The sequence below is a fragment of the Toxorhynchites rutilus genome, chromosome 2 (assembly GCF_029784135.1).
Source record: "Toxorhynchites rutilus septentrionalis strain SRP chromosome 2, ASM2978413v1, whole genome shotgun sequence".
NCBI classification, from domain to species: Eukaryota; Metazoa; Arthropoda; class Insecta; order Diptera; family Culicidae; genus Toxorhynchites; species Toxorhynchites rutilus.
The window spans coordinates 110,483,308-110,507,349 of NC_073745.1; the positions used below are offsets into that span (position 1 = coordinate 110,483,308).

General features: G+C 39.3%; 2 protein-coding genes across 6 annotated transcripts; both read left to right on the forward strand.

Moving 5' to 3' along the window:
- Positions 1 to 8,670: 8,670 nt before the first annotated feature.
- On the forward strand, positions 8,671 to 23,600 carry LOC129767575 (uncharacterized). Of its 5 annotated transcripts, none has more exons than XM_055768613.1 (8): positions 8,671 to 8,787; positions 9,166 to 9,443; positions 9,974 to 10,130; positions 10,195 to 10,360; positions 22,274 to 22,407; positions 22,462 to 22,983; positions 23,045 to 23,220; positions 23,283 to 23,600. In XM_055768613.1, the coding sequence occupies exons 2-8, from the start codon at positions 9,235 to 9,237 to the stop codon at positions 23,506 to 23,508; spliced, it is 1,590 nt and encodes a 529-aa protein (XP_055624588.1). In that variant the 5' UTR covers positions 8,671 to 8,787; positions 9,166 to 9,234; the 3' UTR covers positions 23,509 to 23,600. The 5 variants fall into 5 exon arrangements, with proteins under 5 accessions (XP_055624588.1, XP_055624590.1, XP_055624587.1 ...); XM_055768615.1 differs by having other exon boundaries at positions 8,673 to 8,787; positions 9,212 to 9,443; XM_055768612.1 differs by having other exon boundaries at positions 8,674 to 8,787; positions 9,082 to 9,443.
- On the forward strand, positions 21,579 to 22,188 carry LOC129767576 (probable small nuclear ribonucleoprotein E). The gene is made up of 2 exons (XM_055768617.1): positions 21,579 to 21,813; positions 21,912 to 22,188. Exons 1-2 carry the CDS (start codon positions 21,678 to 21,680, stop codon positions 22,046 to 22,048), a joined length of 273 nt encoding a protein of 90 aa, XP_055624592.1. The 5' UTR covers positions 21,579 to 21,677; the 3' UTR covers positions 22,049 to 22,188.
- Positions 23,601 to 24,042: the final 442 nt, after the last annotated feature.

The window sequence follows — 24,042 nt, forward strand, 5'->3', positions numbered from 1 at the left end:
CTGTTTAGGAGCTATTAACGCTCAAAATCTCGGTCTCCGGCGTAACGCTTTCGTTTTCGAAACTTTGATTTTACACCCCGGTATAGAAATGAAAGACGTAGTCCTACGTCAAAAGGAATTGTTCCGTTGAAATACGGGGACTGGATGCGGAAAGACTATTTGGTTAGCACCTTGTACAATTCGGATGATTCATTCATCTCAAGACATGTTTATTTTAGCAGGGGAACGTAGTGCTTATTCGGATACATACCTAACCTGAATTTTTACGTATATCATCGAAACAGCTCGGGAAAACAGGTGATCGAATCGCTAATTTAGAAACAAAAAATCAAAACAATTCATCCTGCCTTCGAAACAATTGATATTCTCCCCACGTACAACTTCGAATAAAAACTAGATCTAAAGTCGTTCGGCAAATTCAATAATGAATTTTGGTGAAGCGTGACACGAACAAATATTAACTCTTCCCCGGAAATACCTTCCCAGTTCTCTGTTAATTAAAACCCATCTCAATGTCTAGCAACTCCCAAAAATTTGTCGAGTGAACGATGAAAAGTTTTCGGGTGACTCCACAGAAAAAAGAGACTCCAAAGTGCCTACCCCCCAACAGCAAAATATCACTCATAAAACAGAATCACTTCCGAGACAGAACGGAACAGCATCTTCCCATTGCCAAGTAACCGGAACGCGAAACACTTGTCTGTTTATCAACGAGTTTATTGACACGGACGATGGGCAAATCGTCCTTTTCGGGCGGAAATTCCCGCTCGATAATAACTCGGCGTCGCCATCGTCCTTGTCCATCGCCACAAAGCCCAAGAGGAAAACTTTCTGACTGCGTAGAGGAATGCTTCGGACAAAGTTCACCACGACGATTTTGGAATTTGGAAATATAGTTCAGTGCTGTTGTGACGCGTTTATTTTTTGTTGATTTGGTCTCTGAGAAAATAGATTGCTGACCAACCCTGATCGATAATAAACTCTGATAGAACTGTACTAAATATGCAAATCACCCACTCCATGAGACACAAACCAAATTTGGAATCAAGTTTTAGAGGAAATGTACAAAATCTTTTTTTTTAAATCAACACCAAACTTTGAAGGAAGGCTTAAATTTTCGCTGTCTTTTTTTATTTAATTTTTTGTTTTTATTTTATGAGATTGTTTAACCGAATTCCAATAACTATTTACCTTTGAAGCAAGAGAGGAATACTTGATTGTAATTTATGAAAAATATGCGTTTCAAAACAAAAAACAACAAATGTTTGTTTATTCATATGATCGGAATAGATCATCAGAAAATGCCGGCGCGGAACAAATAGTAATCTGAGGGAGCAGTGCCTGGAGAATATGGCGGTTCAGGTAGAACCTCCCAATGCACTCTTTCTAATTTCTAATTTTTTTGGATAATTCTTCACAGATCCATGAACATGAGTTCTTGCGTAGCCATTCTGTTAAACTTTCTTTTCATGTCTAAACGTATTTGATTCGTCTGGAATAGGTTGAAGGGGTAAAAATTGCCTGGAAAACCCGTCTTCCAAAATAAGAAAACGATAATTTTTTCTTCAACTAATTTTATCTATATTCTATATCTATTTATTATTATTTTATCTATATTTATCTTTTAGCGTCTAACATTCCTGCAGCATGACCGAGTTCGATTCCCGATCTGGTCAGAGGATTTTTCGTCAAATATATATGACCCATTCGCGACAAGTATGACGTGACGAGACAACGGTTTGATCCACTAAAAACAGGTTTTCTCTTTTTCATGTATAAATCACACGATTTCCAAATGGTAATCGATTTTTAAGTGGAATTGAGGAAATTTCCTACAAGAATCTTCAGTTGGAGAATATTTTGCAGTTGAATTCGTTTGTTGCCAGTCCAATAAGTTTATGACGTGACAACACCTGTCTTTTTGCGGATTCAGTTCCGTTTCAAAACATACAAATAAACTTTGTTCTATGATTTGTCAATGAAAGATGAACGTAGATTCCGTAGATTCAAAAAACACGCGAGAACATGCATTTTGTGACGTGACAACGCGCTCTGTGCGAATAAACAGTCTCCACGAAGCGTTGTCACGTCACACAATCAATAAGTTGTATTAAATAAGAATTTCACCGTATTGTAGCAAGCTGTATACTATTTTTATGTTTTTTATTACTCTGAATACTTCTAACTTTACTATGTGGTGAGACCCTTCCCCTTCCAAAAGTCCATCCTATAGGGGAAGGTGGTCCTAACGCACCCGGTGGTCCTTAATCTCAGGAACGGTGCTTCCTACTGGATTTTCAACAGTGTCAAATGAAAGGTGTCATAACTCTGACAATTTGATAATATGGTGACTTTTTCCTGGCTTTTAGCGCCATTTTACGTTTTCATCCCTTCAAAAACAGAGAAGAAACATATTCGACATGTGTACAAAATGAGTTCTATGTTTTTTTAGATTGTGAAACATTGCGAAACAAGGCAATTTTAACTATTTATGGTATGTTCATCAAAATAAGCTATATAAATTGAATCTACCTGTTACCTGTAATACACGGTATGTCTTTATTTGGGAAAAGTGGGGGTGGTCATAAACCGACCTACAGTTTTTATATCGTGATTGTTTAACACGTTCACTCTGGTGTTTGCCATCAATGGCTTCCCGATCTTTCAAATCCGTTTTTAACAAATTGGAAGTCACCATCCTCGATTCCAAAATGGCATCGGAATACGATATTCGACTTTCGCTGGTAAGCCCATATTGTATGGGTTTTCCATATTTTTTAAGCATACAATACTATCACCAGTAAACCGCAAACAAAATAAGATTATATCTTATATTATGGAATCTACGTTCATATATTGTTGATAAACTATAGGAGAAAGATCATTTGTATGTTTTGAAACGAAACTGTAATTAATTAAAATAATCATTAGTGTTCAACAGTCCGGAACAGCAAAAAGTCAGGTGTTACCACGTCACAAAAGTATTTGACTGACAACAAGCTAATCTAACTATAAAATATACTCCAACTGATGATTCTTGTTGAAAATTTTCTTAATTTTTCTATAACATCGTTTAACTTTGTGTGCTTTAATCATGAAAACACAAAAAAGGTGTTTGTAGTGAGTCAAAATGTTGTTACGTCACACTGGAATGGATCGTATACTTTTCGTGACGTGACAACAACTGTAGTTTATGGACCCGATACTGTAACGATTCGCACAGCACAGCGTTGGTTCTATCGATTTCGTTCTGGTGTAGTGGCTGTCGAAGATACACCCCGTACTGGTAGGCCAATCGTCGTGGAAACCGATAAAATTGTTGAAATCATCCAAGTAGACCGGCATGTGAGCACACGCTCGATTGGCCAGGAACTGGGTATAGACCATAAAACCGTTTGGAACCATTTGCAGAAGATTGGATTCCAAAAAAAGCTGGATGTGTGGGTGCCACACGAGTTGGCGTAAAAAAATCTTTGAGACCGAATCAACGCCTGCGATGCACTGCTGAAACGGAACGAACTTGACCAATTTTTGAAAAAGCTGGTGACTGGTGATGAAAAGTGAATCACGTACGACAACCTAAAGCGAAAAAAAATCGTGGTCGAAGTGCGGTGAGCCGACCCAAACCATCGCCAAGCCCGGATTGACGGCCAGGAAGGTTTTGCTGTGTGTTTGGTGGTATTGGAAGGGAATCATCCACTATGAGCTGCTCAACTATGGCCAGATCCTCAACTCGGTTCTCTACTGTGGGCAGCTTGACCGTTTGAAGCAGGCGATTGACCAGAAGCGGCCAGAAATGATCAATAGGAATGTTGTTGTTTTCCACCAGGACAACGCTCGGCCTCACACATCTTTGATGACCCGACAGAAACTACGGGAGCTCGGATAGGATGTTCTATTGCATCCACCATTTAGTCCGGACCTGGCTCCAAGTGATTATCATCTCTTCCGGTCCATGCAAAACGCTCTTGGTGAAACTTAGTTGGCATCAAAAGAGGCTTGCGAAAACTGACTGTTTGAGTTTCTTGCAAATAAGGAGGGGGGTTTTATAAGGGGGGATAATGAAGTTGCCTTCTAAATGGCAACAAGTTTGCGAACAAAACGGCGCATATTTGACTTAAATTGGATGATTTTAAGTATGTTAAATAAAGCGTCAAATTTCGATCAGAAATACGACATTTCTTTTTCTCCAACCCAATATATTTCCCATATCAAGTTCCCGAAGTAGGTTCTTCTGTAGCTGACAACTAGCAAGAAGGGAATGTCCAAGCCGCTGTTCGGGGCTTGCGGTGAACAGGAAAATTCACTGTACGAAGAACCTGTCGAAAGTAGCCGTCTTCATCAACAAGCATCTTGCGAAGAAATATATGGTCTTTTAGCCGGACCCGACCTCCGCTCTTTATGCCGAGATATTAATTGAAAAGATGAACCAACTATAGATAAACGTTGCACCGAGACCAAAAAACCCTCACGACGTCCTCCAGTTTTAACCGATAGAATTTTTTTTCTGAACTTCAAACGGAGGATCCACTCCAATAATTTCGTGGCCAAAACAGAGTAGCAGCTAATCACCAAGGCCGCGAAAGGGCTGAAGAACATGCCGACATCCATCTTTTCATCTGCAACGACTAAGGCTCCGGCCAACTGCAGTAAGGCTGCCCGACAGAGCGTCTAAGCATGTAGAAGACTTAATTAACGTAGAATTTAAGAAAACTTTGGTTCAATGAATTATCTTTTGTTGTCTTTTTCTTCAACGCCATCTGAAATCAGTTAATTTTGATCGTCCGGTTTATGCTGTCTGTTTTGTTGTGTTCATTTTCACCCAAGCAACGTTTATACGTCGAGAAAACTTAGGAAAGTGATATCCCATATGCTCTACATATCGTATTAGGTGATGTTAGTCCAATTAAAAATAGCTTTGAAATCGGTTTGAAGTGAAAATGGAAATGGGTTGAATAAACACTCAGAAAGTAAAAATTGTAAAAGAAAATTACCTTTTCCATTTCATATATGTTTTCTCCATAATACAGTTACATGTTTTTACTGATGAGAAAAATTGATAATTGTGTTCGATATTGGAAATTATCTTATATTACATTGATGATTTTCAGGGCCATTAAATCATTATCAAAGAGTTTAACGAAGTAATCCTTCAAACATATCCAAAATCAGCATGCAACAGATAGCCTAACGGAATCCTACGTCAACTATGTGGTCGTGTCTCGAAGATAGCTCTCTTGTGACTTTTTGTTTTTTTTTCAATACATTCGTTATTCTAAAGTTTTGCCACTAAGAATGCATTCATGGTGTATTATGTCAACTGTTAATATTTTAGGCATAACTGTCCCACCATGTATGTTTTGTAGATTCATAATGAATTAATCGGTTCAATTACAAGAATCTTATGTGCATTATTGATGTGATCATATAAACTTCTAGAACTGCTATTGAAAGAAAAAGTGTCATCCATCATGTACATTTCCAGGAAAAGAGAATATTTAGTCGAAGTATACAATTTGTAAAGAAAAAAAACCAGAAAATGAAATTTCGGGAAAGACGGACAGGATGGGAATAATGGACACCTATGTATGATTGATAAATTACATGTTTATTTTAAATTCTCATGATATACAAACTGACAAAACAGTGTATCAATACCTTTGATACTTACTGTTTACGCCTTCTGTTAAAATTGTGAAAACAAAAATAGTAATTTTTTGGGGTATTTTTCGTTACGTGAGTGTTTTACCATCACTTTTCTTCCAAGTTATAGAATTAGCGGTGAGTTTTCATATTTTACTCAAAAAAAAATGATGAAAAAAAGAATACTAATCAAGTCGGGTGAAGCGCGATTCACATACAACATCCACGTCACGTTCACGTTCCGTCATGTCATGTTGCGTCAATTATTCTACCATGAAATTCCTTTTGGAGCATTCACATATACCAGCAACGGCAAGTCGAAGTTGTCGTTGCCGGTGTATGTGAATGTTTGCATAAGAACTGCTTGGAAGAATACTTGACGCAACGTGACGGGACGGAACGTGAACGTGACGTGGATGTTGTATGTGAATCGCACTTAAGACGGACATTAAGTATTACAAGTGTTCTCGTAATTGGGATGTTGCTGTCTCCAATGCTCTGTACGTGTGCCCGACACGGGATACTTCCTGTTGGGATGCAGCTGACCATTAATCAGCAACGCCCCCTAGCCTGTACCCCGTATCTAGCGTGGTGCGTCTTCTCGACTCGAGTAATCCAGGATAGAATGGTCACTAGCCGGCGCAATCATCAGCTCGTGTAGAGTTGTCATGAGCGGTACAACCTTTGGCTCTTGTTGAATCAGCAGTGGATTGCACAACCTTTGGCCCGTGTATCTGTAAAGAGTATGTGTATGTATTGCCGCGACAAAGTAAAAGTTTATAGATTGGATAGGAGGGATATGAAACAGGGACACAACGAAGGAAACATCATTAAACGTTGACATCGGCGTTTCTGAGGAACAGGTATAGATGAAGCAGAAGATCAGGATCACGGCTACCTAAGATATCCCGGACGGGGATATCCGATTGTCTGCCTTGTGCTCTCAGTGCTCTAGAGAGCTGAGAGCGCAGCATGGAACCGGATACACGACCAGACAACATGCTCGATGTCGTGGTAGCCATCGCCACAATCACAAAGATTGTTTGCTGCGAGCCCAATGCGATAGAGATGCGCGTTTAGGTTGTAGTGATTGGACATGAGCTGAGATATCACGCGAATTGAATCACGACCTACATTCAATCCCTTAAACCAAGCACTCGTCGAGACCTTAGGGATAATCGTGTGTAACCAACGACCGAACTCATCTACGAACGAACATAATACGAACATTTTGTTTTGAAAACAAATTGATTATCTCCTCCTTCTTTATCTTAACAGTTGCCCACTAACTGCGTTTGCAAGAGCAACCGGAAGTTGTGGACGAACTATCAGATGGAAGAGGCTGTAAAATCTGTTAAAAAAGGGTCCTCCGTGAACACAGCTGCGTTGAATTCCAACATTCCAAGAACATCACTCATACGGCACCTCCAAAAATTCAAAAAAAAATTCTCCACAGCTGGGAACACTTTCCACAGTTTTCAGTCAGCAGTAGAAGCAAGAGCTAGTGCAACATCTCCTCCACCTAGATTCTATGGGAAGTCCATGACGAAAATCAGAAAATTAGCTTTCAAACTGGCGAAGAAAACGGACTGAAGCATTCGTTCAATAAACCAACTCAGATGGCTCAGATGTCTGGAATAAACCAACTCAGATGGCTGGATATGCGGTTTTTAGGCGAAGCGAATTTCAAAATTCAGTAAAATCTGTTCTTGTGCGGTTTTTTTTGTGCGATTTTTTTTGTGCGGTGTATGAAAAGAAGCATATTTGTCGAAGTTATCGTCCATTTAGTTTTTTTAGATGGTTTATATGCATTTCAGTGCGGAAGAAGCATATTTGCGTCTCAATTATCCACTTCTGAAATCATACCCCTCCTCTCATCAAATGCTCTAAGTTTTTCTAAGTTTTTGCATGACATGATTTCTAACAGCAACACGTTTCGACATGCAGCTTAAAGCACAAAACAGCCACGCGCAACCGAAAAGGCAAAATGTCCCATCGCGAGGCAGGGAAACAAAAGGAAATTGAACGGTGAATGGCGTGGATTTGAGTTATTTTCTTGGGGGAAACTTTTTTTATGCGGTCCCTATCTAACGCACTGAACATGATTTTTTAAAGCTGCTGGTGAAGTTTTGCACGGATTTTTTTTCATGCGACTCTTTTGTGCGGTCCCTATCCCTCGTACAAAAAAAAAGGTTCGCCTGTATAACTTTTCAGTTAGTGTTCATCATTCCCTCCAAATTTCCGTCTTTCCCTACTCATTCTTATTTTTTCAAAGATGTCGGACGCATTCATTTTGCAAAATTTCAACCTTAAAACAATATTTTATAAATAAACTTAGACTATCAATTTGTGTGCTATATATTTATTGTGAATTTCACGAAAAAAAACAATTTTTACTTAAGGTGTCCGTCTTTGCCACCCTTCCTCTATGTATATTAAAACAAAATGCATCCGTTTGGCTTGGATTGTATCCGAATAAACAACATTAATGTTCAGAAGTCGAAAATCGCAAAAAGTCAGAAGTTATCAAAGAAGTTCAATTTTAAAATACCATTCAATAGATGGTTCTTGTAGGAAGTTTTCTCCATTTTACAATGATTCCGTTTAGTTTTTGGAAACCGTTCGATTTATACACGAAAACATTCAAATACGTTAGGGAAATGAATCGAAACGTTGTCAAGTCACGCTGAATCGTATCAAATGATTTCTGGAATTTAAAAAAATGGACTCTCATGCAGCATTTGATCTGTTCGCTTCTGTGGCCTACACACAATCAATTTCGACCGCATAAAATAAAGGTATCGCAATAGAGTAATTCATTTTTGGTGCTTCATTTTCCTCATCATTTCTGGAAACGACACCGGTTTCCAACTCCATTAAATCTACGGATCAAAACATAAAACTGAAGAAATGATACAGCGCCAGGTTCGGTTATACCTGTGTATGCGCGAAGGCAGAAGCAAGGAATCTCAAAGCATACACGAGAAGAGGTGATTGTGCTGCTGTTGTCGCCGGGTTTCATTCTTGAGAGTCACTTAAATCACTCGGAAAGGGGTTCAGCTCTTCAGTTATTGCGCCAAATCGTTGTGTAAAACCAAACGAGAACATTTCAAAATAACGTCAAACGAAAGCGTGTAACTTGATGTGCGTGAAAATTGTGGTATTGTGGAAAAAAATGTGCACTGGTTCCCATTTTTCATGATTTTCTCCGACCAAAATTTTATCTTCCATGAGCTGGAGATCATTAGTTTTGTTGCTTTTTATCCCGAATGGTGTTGGTGAGGAGAGTTGGTTACCTCTGCCACCAACATTACCTAATGATCAGTGCGATATCTGTGGTAGTGGCAAGAAAGCACATGTTGTTTATGTTCCGTTATCGGTTTGCGTGTTTTGCGTAAGCCCAAATCAAAACATTGAAACGTGACTCTCGCTCTCCAGAGGCAGTTGTTTGTTTACTATTTTAGAAGATCTCGTGAATGAACATCAAAGAGCGTCGAGCTTTTGTTTTGCACCCGTTCGCAGCTGTTGCAGATAAATTTGAGTTTCCGGCGATTTTCTTTTTCCGAAGGCACTCGAAGCAAAGTGGTTTGAATGAAATACGAAATAAGCTATCACAGTGACTCCGAGACGATGGGAAGCCGTGCGCAGTCTGTGATCTGTGACAAGGTGCTGGCTGGATTGCCGCAACTGCTGGATGACCTGCAGAAACTGTCCGAGGATCAGGACACGGCAGATGTCGTTTTCATACTAGGTGCGGGCGAAGAACGGATATACGCTCATCGGATTATTTTAATGGCGAGGTGAGAGATCATAAAGATAATGTTGATAATTTGTGTATTTTGAAGATCTGTTCAGAGAAGTGATTTTTGTAGTACCTATTTAATTATTTTGTTATTATTTATATAAGGTTTACGTTTTTGAGAAAAAAAAATCATTTATTCTATTCTTAATTGAAGGTACAACAAATCATTGCTCATTTCGAAACTCAGTTCGTTGGAAGTTAATGGTGACCGCCATGGGGCCTTGATCACCGACTTTTTGTACCATAATTTCAGAAGGTGAATTTAGGGTAAAACAAACACCCTAAGTATTTCCACACTTATTTTTAAAAAACCCCCCCCCCACGCCCCCTGTTTCTTTGACTTCAGATCGTTACAGAACCTCTTTTAAGCACAAAGCAAAAAATTTACGGAAAATAGCTAATCTGGAAAAATCAGAGAGTGTTGACTTTTCCCTGATTTCTCCTACGCTTAAGGATAGATACATATACATTAAATAAATCACGAAAAGAATGTGATCGCATAATATGACATATGATTCAACATTCTAGATGCAAATCATTTCAAATGGCGAAACGAGGTGAAATCTGTCGAATACCAGGCTGTTCAGTCCTTCCATCCGCTCCGGGAACGCCAACACCGGTGCGACTACCCCACATTGAACCAGAAATTTTTCGCCAATTCATACTCTACGTTTACACAGCAAAGGTAAGATATCAATGCTTCAACGGAGTTAAGAACATAATGAAAGAAATGGCATCAATCATTCTAGATAATGCTGCAGGATTCTAAGGTATTTGAGATGATGACTTTGGCCCAAGATCTGGGTGTGGAAGAACTGAAAATCGCATGTGAAGAACATATCAAAACTACAATGTCAGTCGCCAATGCTTGCACATTCCTCGCGGCAGTAATGGAAATACAGGAGAAAGCCTCAGGTTAGTTATATTTATAAAATCTCATAATATATGATTGTGACTTAACCGTCGGTTGGTATTATATGACAATACGCAGATTTTAACTGACGTGTTTTAATTTTTTTTCTGTGTGATGTCGACAACTAGTTATTGTTTTCAAAACAGCAAATGATAAACAGTACAACTAAGGCGTCGTGCACAAATTACGTAACGCTAAAAATCCGGATTTTTGACACCTCCCCCCCCCCTACGTAACGCAATTTCCTATCTCTAATACACAGAAAGTAACGCAACCTCGACCCCCCTCCCCCGCCCCCTTATCGCGTTACGTAATTTGTGCATGACGCCTAATAGAGCTTCCATGCCTCAACGTTTCAATGGTGAACCATATTTTTTTATTAGAATACATTTTTACTTATTTTCCCCCTGCGCAATTTTGAAAATCTATGTGTCCAGCAGAAAAATATTCGAAATCTCGAAAGAAATATTGCCACTAATTTTTTTTTCAAATTCACAATGAAGCTATTTTACACACTTTCTTACTTACTTCACAATTTTAACTTCATCAGATCACTCTCAGATTGGGTGTTTACAAAATTGCAATGTTTCTGTATATTGAATCCATCACCTACAAGTTGCTAGTCATTCATAGATGTCGCAGCTAGAGCGGGGCAGAATATGTTCATATAAGAATGAATCATAAAACGTTGCAAAGGTTCACAACGGTGACCATATAAAATTTGAGTATAAACAAGGGAATAACCCTATAATGGATTACCTAAATTTATTTTAAATAATTTCAATTTGTATTCAGTATATCCGGAAGAATAACGCTGTTTTCCAGTAACAGATTATTTCCTTGTATGGCTGTGAATATCATTCAACTGTATTTGTATAGTACAAATCCGAAAGATGGATTTTGAGGAACATGTTGATATAATCTTAGCCAATACACACGATATGTAGTCATTAATATAACTGCCATAAAAGGAGTTGCCAGGTTGGCGAATTAATCTGTAAAACATTTTATGCTTTATTCATAATTTCATAATTTATCGATTAACACTTCTATACTCACGCGAAAAATCGTAATTTGTATTCTCTGGACTGCGCGCGCCTCTGTGATATAGCTATTGTATATTTATAGGCGTTGCGCTGGTTTTGCCACCAGTCAGTAAAAAGACAACGCGGTATAATTTTATCCAGCATGCTAATCATACTGCCCCCTGGCCCGACTGGCTTAGTACTTTTTATTTCATCTTATGTTTACAATTACAATTTCTTATTTACTAACTGAATTTTGGATCGTGCTAGAATCTTACGCACGCGTTTTCGTGGTTCTGACTCTGCGCGAACCCCTGTTGTATAATCAAACCGCTATGTTGAACTTTCCCTTCGGAAATTTGGCGAATAAACAAAAACTAAAGTGGGGCTGGTTCGACATAAGCGGAACTAATAAGGGCGCTTCATCTCCCCCTACTCAATGAGTTTTAGGGGAAACTAGAAGAGTTTCCCTAAAATTGGTTCATACAGCTAGTTATAACTGATATATTATTTAAATTTTTTTAATGTTATAAATTGTATAACGCAATTTTTTTATATATAAATGGTTATAATTGTATTAAAATGTGTTCTTGAGTGGCTTCAATTTCTGAATATATATCCTAATATTTCATTGTGTAATGTTTTTGGAAAATTGATAGAATTATATGTATGTGTATATCTGTATATGTTCGATTTTTATATTGTATGTCAACTGTTGGCGATTCTACAAATCAGTAATCTACCATCAAAAAAGTTGTTGCTGCCTGATAACCAAAGCTAAATAATGTATAGCTTTGCACTTCCTGCAAATGAGCTCGACTTGAAATATTATTTTAAGTACTGTTCCTAATTTCCGGTTGTAATCAAAACAAAATTAATTCCTTCAATTCTGTAATTTCGCAATTCCAAATGAAAAACAAAATGATCATGTCTCCAAAAATTTCCCAAAACGCCTTATCGATCAACATTGTTGAGCTTTTACAGCCAAATCAAAATTATTTTTCTTTTTTTTTTAATTTCTTCGTATAATACGTTTCTGTCTTCCTCCTTTGACCAACGGATAATTTACCACATTCGATCCGATGTAGATAGACATCTCGGGACCACAGTCCAGCGAAAATATCGAGCGTGAATCAAACTTCTCAGCAGACAACGATGGCTCAACCAAATGAGCTTCTCCAACCGACTCCGTGCGGGAATCATTTTCCTTCAACATGCTTTCCACTTTGCTGTATATGCTCGACAGCATATCCTTATTGTTCGATCGATCCGAAACAAACGATCCATTACCAGAATTTGCTTCTTTGGAGATCACTACTACAGGCGGATGGTTTTACTTGGCTCAACTATACTAATAGTTTCCCACATTTTTTCACTACGATATGTTCATTTTCGAACGTCACTTCTTGTACCGCATTATGCTGATTCATATTTTTTCGATTTTTACTACAATCTCTGTCCTCGCACATTTTCTCAACTAGGGATTCTTTTCGATTCCCAGATTATCTTCAAGGAAATCAACACTTTGTAGACACCACGATGGGTGGGCTGCTGTCCCCACTTGGACAGCGTCAGTCTCTAGGTGTCGACGTTGAGCTTTTTGGTAGGAAAGCGCTGACTGACTGAGACTCACAGTTCCAAAATAAGAAAAAAATATACTGGGTCTGTTTTCGGACGTTTTACAAAGTTTGACTACTTTCTAATCGATTTTCTGACTATTACACAATAAATAATTTTGGGAACTGGGACCGACTAGTGTGTGAGGGCCAAGAATGATGACCGTGGCTAAGGGACCCGGTCGATTATACGACATTCTAGTGTGTGACGGCCTAGAGTAATAATCGTGGCTAGGGGTCCCGGTTTATAATCGACATTCCAGTGTGTGAGGGCCTAGAATGATTAACCGTGGCAAGGGGGCCCGGTGTAAAATTTAAATTCTAGTGTGCAAGGGTCTAGAATGATAACCATGGCTAGGGTGCCTGGTGTGATGAGAATTTAGTGGAACAGAGCCTTATGTGAATTCAGTGGGATATTGGCACCGTGGCTGGAAGACCGGTGAATCCTTAAGTGTCCAGTTAGTGTGTGTGTGTGTGTGTGTGTTAGGGTCTAAAATGTTACTTAGAATCTTGAAAATTGGCTTGGAAGTCGATCATATTGCTGAAGACGGAAAAGTCAAAATAAGACCCTTTTCGAAGATTTCGAACGTTCAAGTTCACATCAAGATGAACTCAGAAATGGCACCGATCGAAGCAGCCAGTACGTAGAATTCCTATTGCTCTTGAAATTGCAGTTTACGAATAACTAGATGAATTATTCGCTAGGGTTCACAGGCTTCGTGTTTCTCTACCTTGGTGATCGCCAATAAAGCAAATGAAAAGATCCGCATTTGCGGGGATCTCATATTTGTGGATCGTGGAACGTTTTCAAATTTACCTGTTCGGTAGAGAATTTAATCTGATTACCGACTGTAAAGCATTGACGTTTCTGTCACCATCGCGACCATGCATTGCATAGAGAGATTGGTGCTGCGATTATAAAGCTTCCCCTACACCCAAAATTGATATTTAGCTCATGCTTTGTCATCCCGGTTTATTACATTAAATGAGCCTAAACATAACGGAAAATGTCATGACTCTCAAATACTGTAAAGTATTTGTATAATATATATGGTACAGCAATATAAGATTAATACGAGCGAGCGAAACAAAAGACAAATAAGCGTGTAAAACAGCCATGAATTACAGCCGGCCTTGGTTCAATCCCCGTTGACGTCGTTTGGACTTTTTTTTATGCAATCCCAAAAAAGATGAAAAAAGGAAAAAGAAAGAGATGTCTGCCGCCATACATACAAACATTTTAAAGCGTTGGGGAACAGATGATTTTATTTGCCCATTTGCCCCAGGCACGAAATGGCATGGTTTCTGCCGAAAATGAAACGCTTTCTGACAACGCTAGTTTGGGTGTACAATGTTGCCAGACTCGTCGAATATTGCTGATGTGTTGTTACGTTTACCTAGGGCTTTTGATGCTTAAGGACTGCAACGTCCACAGTCGCCCTGAAGTGACAGGATATTCAGGACGTTAGCAGAACAGATGCTGATGACTCGAATTACAGAAGCCTTGGAGTTAGAGAAGAAGTGCCAATATCGTAAAGGATTATGTTCGCTGAGTTATGTCTTGTGGATGGAGTTTTGTTGCGAGTAGATCGGATTGCGGTGCCACAAAACCTCCAGCAAAGAGTGCGGGCGCTTCCTCATGAGGGTCATCCAGGATCTCGTATCATGGAAGAACACTTGCGCGTGAATGTCTAGTGGCCTAAGATGGATTCCCCGGTGGAACAATATGTGAAACCAGTCGCGGATGCTCGTTGGTTTCGACGCTCACCCATGGTAACAATTAGCAATCGACTTTTTGGGACCTCTTCCTGAGGGTGAAAATCTGCTAGAATGCTTCGACTATTACAGTCGATACAAAGAGGTCGTCGAAATGAAAACAACGGTCCGCAGCTATCGCCTGAGAAATTCCGAACATTTTGTGAGTAATACGACATTCAATTGAATATGCAATACCTTACTGGCCACAAATGAATGGCGATGTAGATCGGCAATACTGATTTATAATGAAGCGGCTATGGACAGTGCAGGGTCTCGGCCAGGATTGGCGGAAGGAGCTTCGAACTACAGGTAGAGCACCATCAGAATTAATGTTTGGTCACCATAGTCAAAGTTGCCTTCTGTGTGGAAGAGAAAAGAGGAAGAATTATGCCGATAACCGGCGACGAGCAAGATCCAGCAGCATAGAGGTCGGATATATAGTTTTAGCAAAGCGGATGTGAAAGAAGAACAAGCTTAGTTCAGAGTTTTCGCCAGAGGAGTTCATCGTTGTTAAGATGTTGATGTAACCATTCACTCAAGTTTATCTGGAAAGGTATACAACAGAAGTGCTGCGCATTTGAAGGTTTTTTCTGATCCAGAGGAACTCGGTGAAAAAAGTGAGAATGAAAAAGTATCAGTGCCGGAGTCAAGCTTAAATAAGGAACCGTGAATGATTGTAGTGAAAAGAATAACGTAACAACAGGATTGAAAAGAAATAGAGTTGATCCATGTCGTGGAATGACATCTGGAGAGAAGATTGAACATTCGTGATTAGGAGAACGGAGACAACGAGTAGATTAAAGGAGCAGTAGGACACAGTCGAGACCGAGACGAACGGATATCTAGAGTAGGCAGACAGAATACTTACAGCCTCTTTGATTTCCAGAAAAATAGAACATTTTCCAAAATTTTCAATGTATAAATACGCTGCGAAAAAAACAATGGCATTGAGGGTTGAGAGGTTATTATACAGTCAAATAATGACAATGAATAATCAATCATCAATCAGGTTTTCTTCATCGATTAGATCGCCCACCTGATCCGGCTGAAGAATATTCACATCAGCAATCTCATTAGAATCATCGTTCCACGTACTGATGATTTCCTCCAACTCCCCTACACACGAAATACTACGGACTACCATCGCCTATGGTTATTACGGAGAGAAATGTAACTTTTCAATAATATTTGCTTAATTAATTGATACTAACAAACATTCACAAGTGAAAATGTTGAAATAAACTGAAAAAAGACGGATGGGTAATGTCGGGGACATAACCGGAGTGACGTAGGACTATACAAAGGGGACAGCTTTTGTTAAATATATATTTTAAATATATTGTTTTATTTTCTTCTCCTACGTGAATACCTACCTATCTACCTGAAAAATGGATTAGTTTACTGTTTACTCTTTATGAATATGATGATGGTTCTGAAAAGAACCTTTGGTGTTGTGTTTTTGTTATCACTCGATATTCCTGTTTAGCTACTCGCCACAGCTTCCTGTACGTTTGCCACTCGCCACAGCTTTCACAGTTGGAAAATTTCTTCCCATCCAGCTTGTGACATGTTGTTCAGTAAATTACATTTAATGTGACGTGCCGGAGAAACACTTTGCCACTCACTGAAACTATTTGTTGCCTTGATGAGCGCCGAACCGAAGCTGCTCTGTTCTTGATGCGGGTTTTCTGATTGTCGTGAGCAGCTTTGCAAGCCAACTCGAGCACTCCGACGGCCGAAACTCTATAATCGCTGTTAGGTATACTGGTGCTCCGGCACCAATCCGTTCGGCCTAGTTACCCTTGCGGAGCAATCAGTGAATGCGACCAACAGGGAACTGGAGACCTGCACGGTTCGAGTGAGACTTTGCCTTTCCCTTAACTTGTCCTCCTTTATTACGTCCACGATGCCGATGCCGTACAACCACACGGGTTTACGGTTTGAAAGAAAATAAGATCTTTTTTTGGGGTCCGCGTGTTTTATACTCTAGCGGTACACACTCACAGGATAGAGACAAATCGGCAGACTCAGCCAGAGGGGCGAGTCCAACGAGACGAACGAATGAGCGTTAAAAGGGAGCGATGGCAAAAAAATACATTCATTACGATTTGTTCGCTCGTTGGATTCACATGCAGGCTAAAAAGGGTCCTTTTCAGGATCACAAAATTATCTTCAATCTAAAGAGTTTATTGTTTTGTTATCACTTGATATTCCCATTTTGTTCGGCTAAACCTTCCTGTTTAGCGATTTGTTGCCACTCGCTTTCACAGTTGGAAAATTTCTTCCCATCCAGCTTTGTGACATGTTGTACAGTAAATTACATTCAATGCGACGTGCCGAAGCGCCACTCAATGTCGCATTGGAGGCGATTTTAACCTGTAATTAAACATTTGCGATGACAGTGGTACAGTGTCGACTTTCAATGTGGGGTCATAATTTGGATCTCTATGTTTACAAAAATGTCCAACTAAATAAGTCGCATTACATGTCCGTCCAATTAGCTAAATGTCGAACTAATTGTAAATTACTGTACTTTCAATCTGGAAACAATTTAAGAATTGGTGAGAATTGAATAATCAGGAAAGTCCCCAACTATCAATAAGCTCAGAACAACTGCCAAATTCACATACTCATCAGATCCTGGCAAACAAATGATGAAAAAATCAATTTATGTTTTATTATTATTTTGGATAATGTTTTAGAAAGCATTGAACTGTATTTCCTAAACTCTTTTTGGAAGGTTTAATGGCCCTGAAAAGCGCCTTGTTTTATGGAATGGTTCCAACTTAGAAAACTTAGTACTCGTGGTTTTGAAAAAACCCATTTCGAACGCCCTCGATGCCGCCTTGTTCTGGATTGGCCACCAAAGCAGTTTGTATAAAGAACAAACTTTTTTCTTCTGCTACCTGATGCCGTTTTGCGATTGCGTTTGCCACTCGCCACTCGCTGCAACTGCCTGTTGTCTTGATGTCCACCGAACCGAATGTGTTCTGTTCCGAATGCGGGTTTTCTTATCGTCGCGAGCAGCTTTGCCAGCTAACTTGATCACTTCGGCGGCCGAAACTATATAACGCCGGCTAGGTGGACTGGTGCACTGGTACTAACGCGCTCGGCCTAGCTACCCTTGCGGGGAACTCCAGATCAACACGGTTCGAGCGGGATTTTGCCTTTCCCTTCACTTTTCCTCCTTTACCATGTCCAAACATGGCTGCTTGGGTTGGTTTGTTGATGTGTTGTGATGCGAACCGATGTGGTGTACGGTTTGAATGAGAATGATCGTTACGGCAGCGGAGCGGGGATTTTTAAGCTGACTGGCTGGCTCGAGAATTACGCATGTGTGAGACTGCGACCAATGTTTCGTTCATTTTTTTCTTTTTCCTTTCCAATCGTGCTTCATTCTATTTCGCTGCTGCTCTGGTTGCCCGTTTTGGTTGGTACGATTTGAGGAGCACAAAATGGACCAATCAAAAATGGGCACATAGTGCATTTTGACAATGCTTGATATTTCACAATTATTCAATTATTTATCTCAAGAAAAATGAAATGTTATCCGTTATGATAGATGCGTAGATATATTTCCTATCAATTGATGCAAAAACCTTTGCGATCTATTGAGAAATGCTCGAGTTATAAGCGTTCCAAATCTTGCATTTTTTCCTACTTGTTCAGTGCCTAGATTTCCATTTCACCACCTATATCTTCCGGTTAGACGTAGTCCTACGTCAAAACCTTTCGTCTCCCAAAGTAAACAAACTGTAATGCACTGTGGAGATCAGCAGAAAACAATGTGCAATATGAGCAACGTTTGATTTTTCGAACACTCAATTTCCCCTCCTGTTATTTTTCTGTAGGGGGCTCAATCAAATGATTTCTTCCCTTCATCACAATGTGTGTTCTTTTAATTACGTAGTACAGTAGAAAAGTTCACATATTTTTGTATTTTATTGGTTTTGACGTAGGACTACATCTTTCATTTCTATACCGGGGTGTAAAATCAAAGTTTCGAAAACGAAAGCGTTACGCCGGAGACCGAGATTTTGAGCGTTAATAGCTCCTAAACAACTGAACGAAATGGTATGATAAACACTTCATTCGAAAGATAAAATGTCTACGCGTTATACACTTGTTACTGTTTGATCCAAAAACTTGTTTCAATAGTCTTAAAATTGCTTTCAAAACAGGCTATTGAAATCATCAATCGGTATAAAAGCGAGCGGCGCTCGGAAATCCACTCAGTTCTAATTGAACAGCGATTGGAGCATGTTGTCGCTGTTGCGGTGAAGCTCTTTATTTATCATGAAAGCGCGGATGAACGGTGTCACCAAGAGCCTGTTTGTGCACCCTAGGCCAGAAGGGAATCTATCAGGACGAGAGTGATGCCACAAACGGTTCCCTGGGAAGACATCGCTACACACACATACACGCGCGGCTATTAACAGGTGGTTATCGAGTTGGCATTAACCACTGGTGGGCTTCCAGTATCGAGGAAAATGTGGAAATATCTAATCGTTACTGTAAATAATCTGCCAGTTCCTCTGGGAATTTTCAAAATATATTCATGTGAAAGAGTTTAATTGAATGTTTTCTATCCATGTAACACTGTGACCAAATATATTTCAATCAAGTGCTATTAACAGGTGGTTATCGAGTTAGCAGATTATTCTTCCCCATCAGTAGGATATTTCCGTATCCAATATTGTATGCGCCCGCAATCGATTATTGCTCAGTCGCCGAAAGTTCCGAGCTCAGAGAGTTCATTCCCCTCTAGTTTGCCTTCCAAATTGCCATCGTAAACCACACCTTCTCTCGATTCAATCACACACGAAAAGCATACTTAAGCGATATTCTGGTGGTGAGACACATTCATTTTTCGTGAGGACATCGACAAGACAACATCGTTGCCTAACGTGCTGGAGGAGGTGGACGGCGAAGGATCGACACATACACGCGCAGAACTCTTTCCGTTAGGATGCCATTCAGCATCGAGAAAGTTCCGGAAAGATCTAATCATTGCTGGAAAATAATCTGCCAGTTCCTAACTGTTAACACTGTGATCAAATATATATCAATCAAGTGCTATTAACAGGTGGTTATCGAGTTAGCAGATTATTCTTCCCCATCAGTAGGATATTTCCGTATCCAATATTGTATGCGCCCGCAATCGATTATTGCTCAGTCGCCGAAAGTTCATCGAGAAAGTTCCGGAAAGATCTAATCATTGCTGGAAAATAATCTGCCAGTTCCTTTGGGAATTTTCAAAATATATTCATGTGAAAGAGTTTAATTGAATGTTTTCTATCCATGTTACACTGTGACCAAATATGTTTCAATCAAGTGCTATTAACAGGTGGTTATCGAGTTGGCATTAACCACTGGTGGGCTTCCAGTATCGAGGAAAATGTGGAAATATCTAATCGTTACTGAAAATAATCTGCCAGTTCCTTTGGGAATTTTCAAAATATATTCATGTGAAAGAGTTTAATTGAATGTTTTCTATCCATGGAACACTGTGACCAAATATATTTCAATCAAGTGCTATTAACAGGTGGTTATCGAGTTAGCAGATTATTCTTCCCCATCAGTAGGATATTTCCGTATCCAATATTGTATGCGCCCGCAATCGATTATTGCTCAGTCGCCGAAAGTTCCGAGCTCAGAGAGTTCATTCCCCTCTAGTTTGCCTTCCAAATTGCCATCGTAAACCACACCTTCTCTCGATTCAATCACACACAAAAAGCATACTTAGGCGATATTCTGGTGGTGAGACACATTCATTTTTCGTGAGGACATCGACAAGACAACATCGTTGCCTAACGTGCTGGAGGAGGTGGACGGCGAAGGATCGACACATACACGCGCAGAACTCTTTCCGTTAGGATGCCATTCAGCATCGAGAAAGTTCCGGAAAGATCTAATCATTGCTGGAAAATAATCTGCCAGTTCCTTTGGGAATTCAAAAATACATTCATGTAAAAGAGTTTATTTGAATGTTTTCTATCCGTGTAACACTGTGACCAAATATTTTTCAATCAAGTACTATTAACAGGTGGTTATCGAGTTAGTATTAACCACTGGTGGGCTTCCAGTATCGAGGAAAATGTGGAAATATCTAATCGTTGGTGGAAAATAATCTGCCAGTTCCCCTTGGAATTGAAAATTACATTCAAGCGAAAGAGTTTATTTTAATGTTTTCTATCCATAAAATATCCATATAATACATTTGGGTTTGTGATTTGTCAATCAAGTACAGTTAGCAGGTTAGCTTCTGAAGATTATTCTTCAGAACAAGGTTTTTCGTATCATATATTGGATGCATAAAACCTTGTGCCTCCAACGTAACGCTCTCGTTTTCGAAGTCCCCCAAATATTCATTTATTCATTCATTCAGAATGGATTTAGATTCAACTTCGAACAAATTATCTCTAAATCAACGATAGTCCTACGTCACCCTTGCGGTTATACCATAGATATAACCCACTTCCTGTTTTTTTTTATTGAAATCAAATTGAAAACCCCTTCCAGACATACTGGCTTTAAATCGAATTCACTGCCCAAAAAGTTATTGAAAATTGAATAAAATTGATAGTATTTGGTAGCTAATAAATTAAACGCTCTTGGTTGCCTTCTGAAGACATGAAACATTATGAAATATCAAAAACTTTTTAATTTTTTGAACGCTTGGCGTGAAATGGGTATCGCATTTTCTTTGTATTTTTTTATTCGAATGTTCACCCCTCGTGAACGAAACAACAAACTTGAATTTCTTTCAGTGTATTGAGTAATGAGAAATTTGGCATCCCTGCCGCCCTTGAAAAGTGTACTGTCAAAATTAGCTTGTTTGTGTTTCGATTCCGCGTCGGGTTGAGTTTGCGAAACGTTTCTATTTTTCTTCCACAAATTTGCTCGGAATACCTACTAAAATGTCCTTCAAAGGCTCGAAAGTGCAAAAGGTGATGGTTCAACCCATCAACCTTATTTTCCGCTACCTCCAGAATCGATCTCGAGTTCAGGTTTGGTTGTACGAGAACACCCATCTCCGGATAGAAGGACACATCGGTTAGTATTGTGATTTGCTGAGCATTTGCGGCATTATTTTCTAACCTCAATCAGCGGAAGTCTAATTTGCGAATTTGTTTTTTTTTCAATTGTTTTAGTTGGTTTTGACGAGTACATGAATTTGGTTCTGGACGAAGCTGAGGAATTCAACACGAAGAAACAAAACCGTCGTCAATTGGGCCGTGTAATGTTGAAGGGAGACAATATAACACTCATCCAAAATGTTGCAAATTGAGAAACTTAGAATTGAGACCTGCGAAAACATTAATTCTAATTATGAGTGAACTTTATTCAACTATTTTCGTGAGAGTGTGAGAAATACGAATATACTGTAAAGTATTGTAAATTAAGAATAAAACGAAGTGAATTGATCTAGGAACGTGTTTTGATTATTCTCTCTGTGTTTACTTCCAATTATATATCGACCAGTGAATGATCGCAACCTTACGTTCTATTTTAGGCGCGAAATTAGCTGCTCCATTTCTGACGAAATGCATTACATACATCGCCGAGAATGCTTCTGAATGTGTGAAGACCAATGCGTTCTTGAATCTAACCAAAGAAGGTTTGATTCAAGTAATATCATTCGATAATGTAAGTATAACAATTGAGAATGTTTCGGTCACTTTTCCACCATACACTTTCCAGCTGGGACTAGAGGAAGAGGATGTCTGGCGTTGTGTACTAGCTTGGGCCAAAAATCAAGCTGGTGTTACCCAACCGACAGCCCACTGGACAGAGGAGGAACGTCAACGCGTGTGCCAACATCTCGCCCCGGTCATTTCCCACGTTCGACTGTTTCTCATAGACAGCCAAGTGTTTGCGGAAGAAGTTGAGCCAACCGGAGCCGTGCCTATCGAGCTATCCCTGGAACGCTATCGACGGGCCGCTCTTCATTCGAATAAAGTTCCGGCCGCGGCAGTGCCCATTCCCGCTGGACCGTTGGCCGAGAATGACAAACGACTTCAACCGCGGCTTATGCTCAACTTGTTTCACGGTTCGAGCATTTTGAAAAATGATAAGATCCACATGCAAGGAATTTTAAACGGATGGTATGGAGCACCAAAACAGATCTGGAGGTTGGTCTATCGAGCATCGACCAATGGGTTTTCAGCGTCTGCCTTCCATCGGTACTGCGATGGAGTTGCACCACTTTTTATAGTTGCATTGGTATCTTTGTTCAATATTTAAAAAAATATAGTTGTTCTTTGAATGAAATTTCTTCCGACAGGGTTCTCAAGGCGCCATAAGCGGAGGATTCACAGATGTAGCATTCGCGAAGACAAACCGGAAGGGTGGATACCTTCACTCAGAGAAAGCTTTCCTTTTCGCACTCAATTATAATAACGAACCTCCGACTAAATTTGATATTATTAAGAAACCTTATGCTATTTGTTATCACCCTGAGTGAGTTGTTCTGCATAGTTTTCAGTGAATCAGAAACACTTTTTTTCTAATTTTTTTTACAGCTGTGGTCCTATTTTCGGAGCCGGTGCGGATTTGTTGATTTCGAACAATTGTAATGTGAACATGGAGTCATATTCAAACTTTCCGCATTCCTATGATGGCCTGAATGCAACTTTTGGTAATTTGTTTGGAGAGTACAACTTTTTGATATCTGATTACGAGGCGTTCACCTTGGCCCCGTCGACCGCAGCTTCCGTTATCAAGATGAAACATGATCGGTATAATTGAAGAATATAAGAATAAAAAAACTAGAGTATCTGCAAAAACTTTTTTTTTTGCAAAAACATTAATAAATGTAAAGAATTCAGAATAGCATTTTTATAGCATATCAATTCTATCAATAAAAATATTCTTGAAAAATATTTATATTTCAGTGGTTATAGTGAGAGTTACTTTTTTTCATCGGAACATAGACAGAGGTATGTGGGGTTTGCGGTATTGCAGCTATAACTGCTTTAACACGTTCGTCGCCCAACGCAACGTTCCTGAGTTCCTTGCGGGGCCCAACTTACGGATAAACTATTGAATGAAGATCAAACTTAGTTTACATGATCTAACAATATTTTTTTTAAATTTGAAGACGATTTGATAACAATAACACATGCTAAAGTCATAGTATATGGGTTTCGCAAAATACTGCAGTACAAACCATCCGTACTATAAATTGATAAAAAGTATAGTATAAACATTATAATAATATGCTTATAATTTTATTATTTTCCTACATATCATATAGTTACACTTAGGTGCCTTCTATCAAAT

What these genes read in the sequence shown, in the direction of transcription:
- LOC129767575 (XM_055768613.1), top strand. Translation starts at nt 9,235, where the DNA reads ATGAAATACGAAATAAGCTATCACAGTGACTCCGAGACGATGGGAAGC. An exon ending in AAGTAATATCATTCGATAAT is followed by an intron (nt 22,408 to 22,461) that starts GTAAGTATAACA and finishes TACACTTTCCAG; the next exon opens with CTGGGACTAGAGGAAGAGGA. An exon ending in GCTATTTGTTATCACCCTGA is followed by an intron (nt 23,221 to 23,282) that starts GTGAGTTGTTCT and finishes TTTTTTTTACAG; the next exon opens with CTGTGGTCCTATTTTCGGAG.
- LOC129767576 (XM_055768617.1), top strand. Translation starts at nt 21,678, where the DNA reads ATGTCCTTCAAAGGCTCGAAAGTGCAAAAGGTGATGGTTCAACCCATC. An exon ending in CCGGATAGAAGGACACATCG is followed by an intron (nt 21,814 to 21,911) that starts GTTAGTATTGTG and finishes CAATTGTTTTAG; the next exon opens with TTGGTTTTGACGAGTACATG.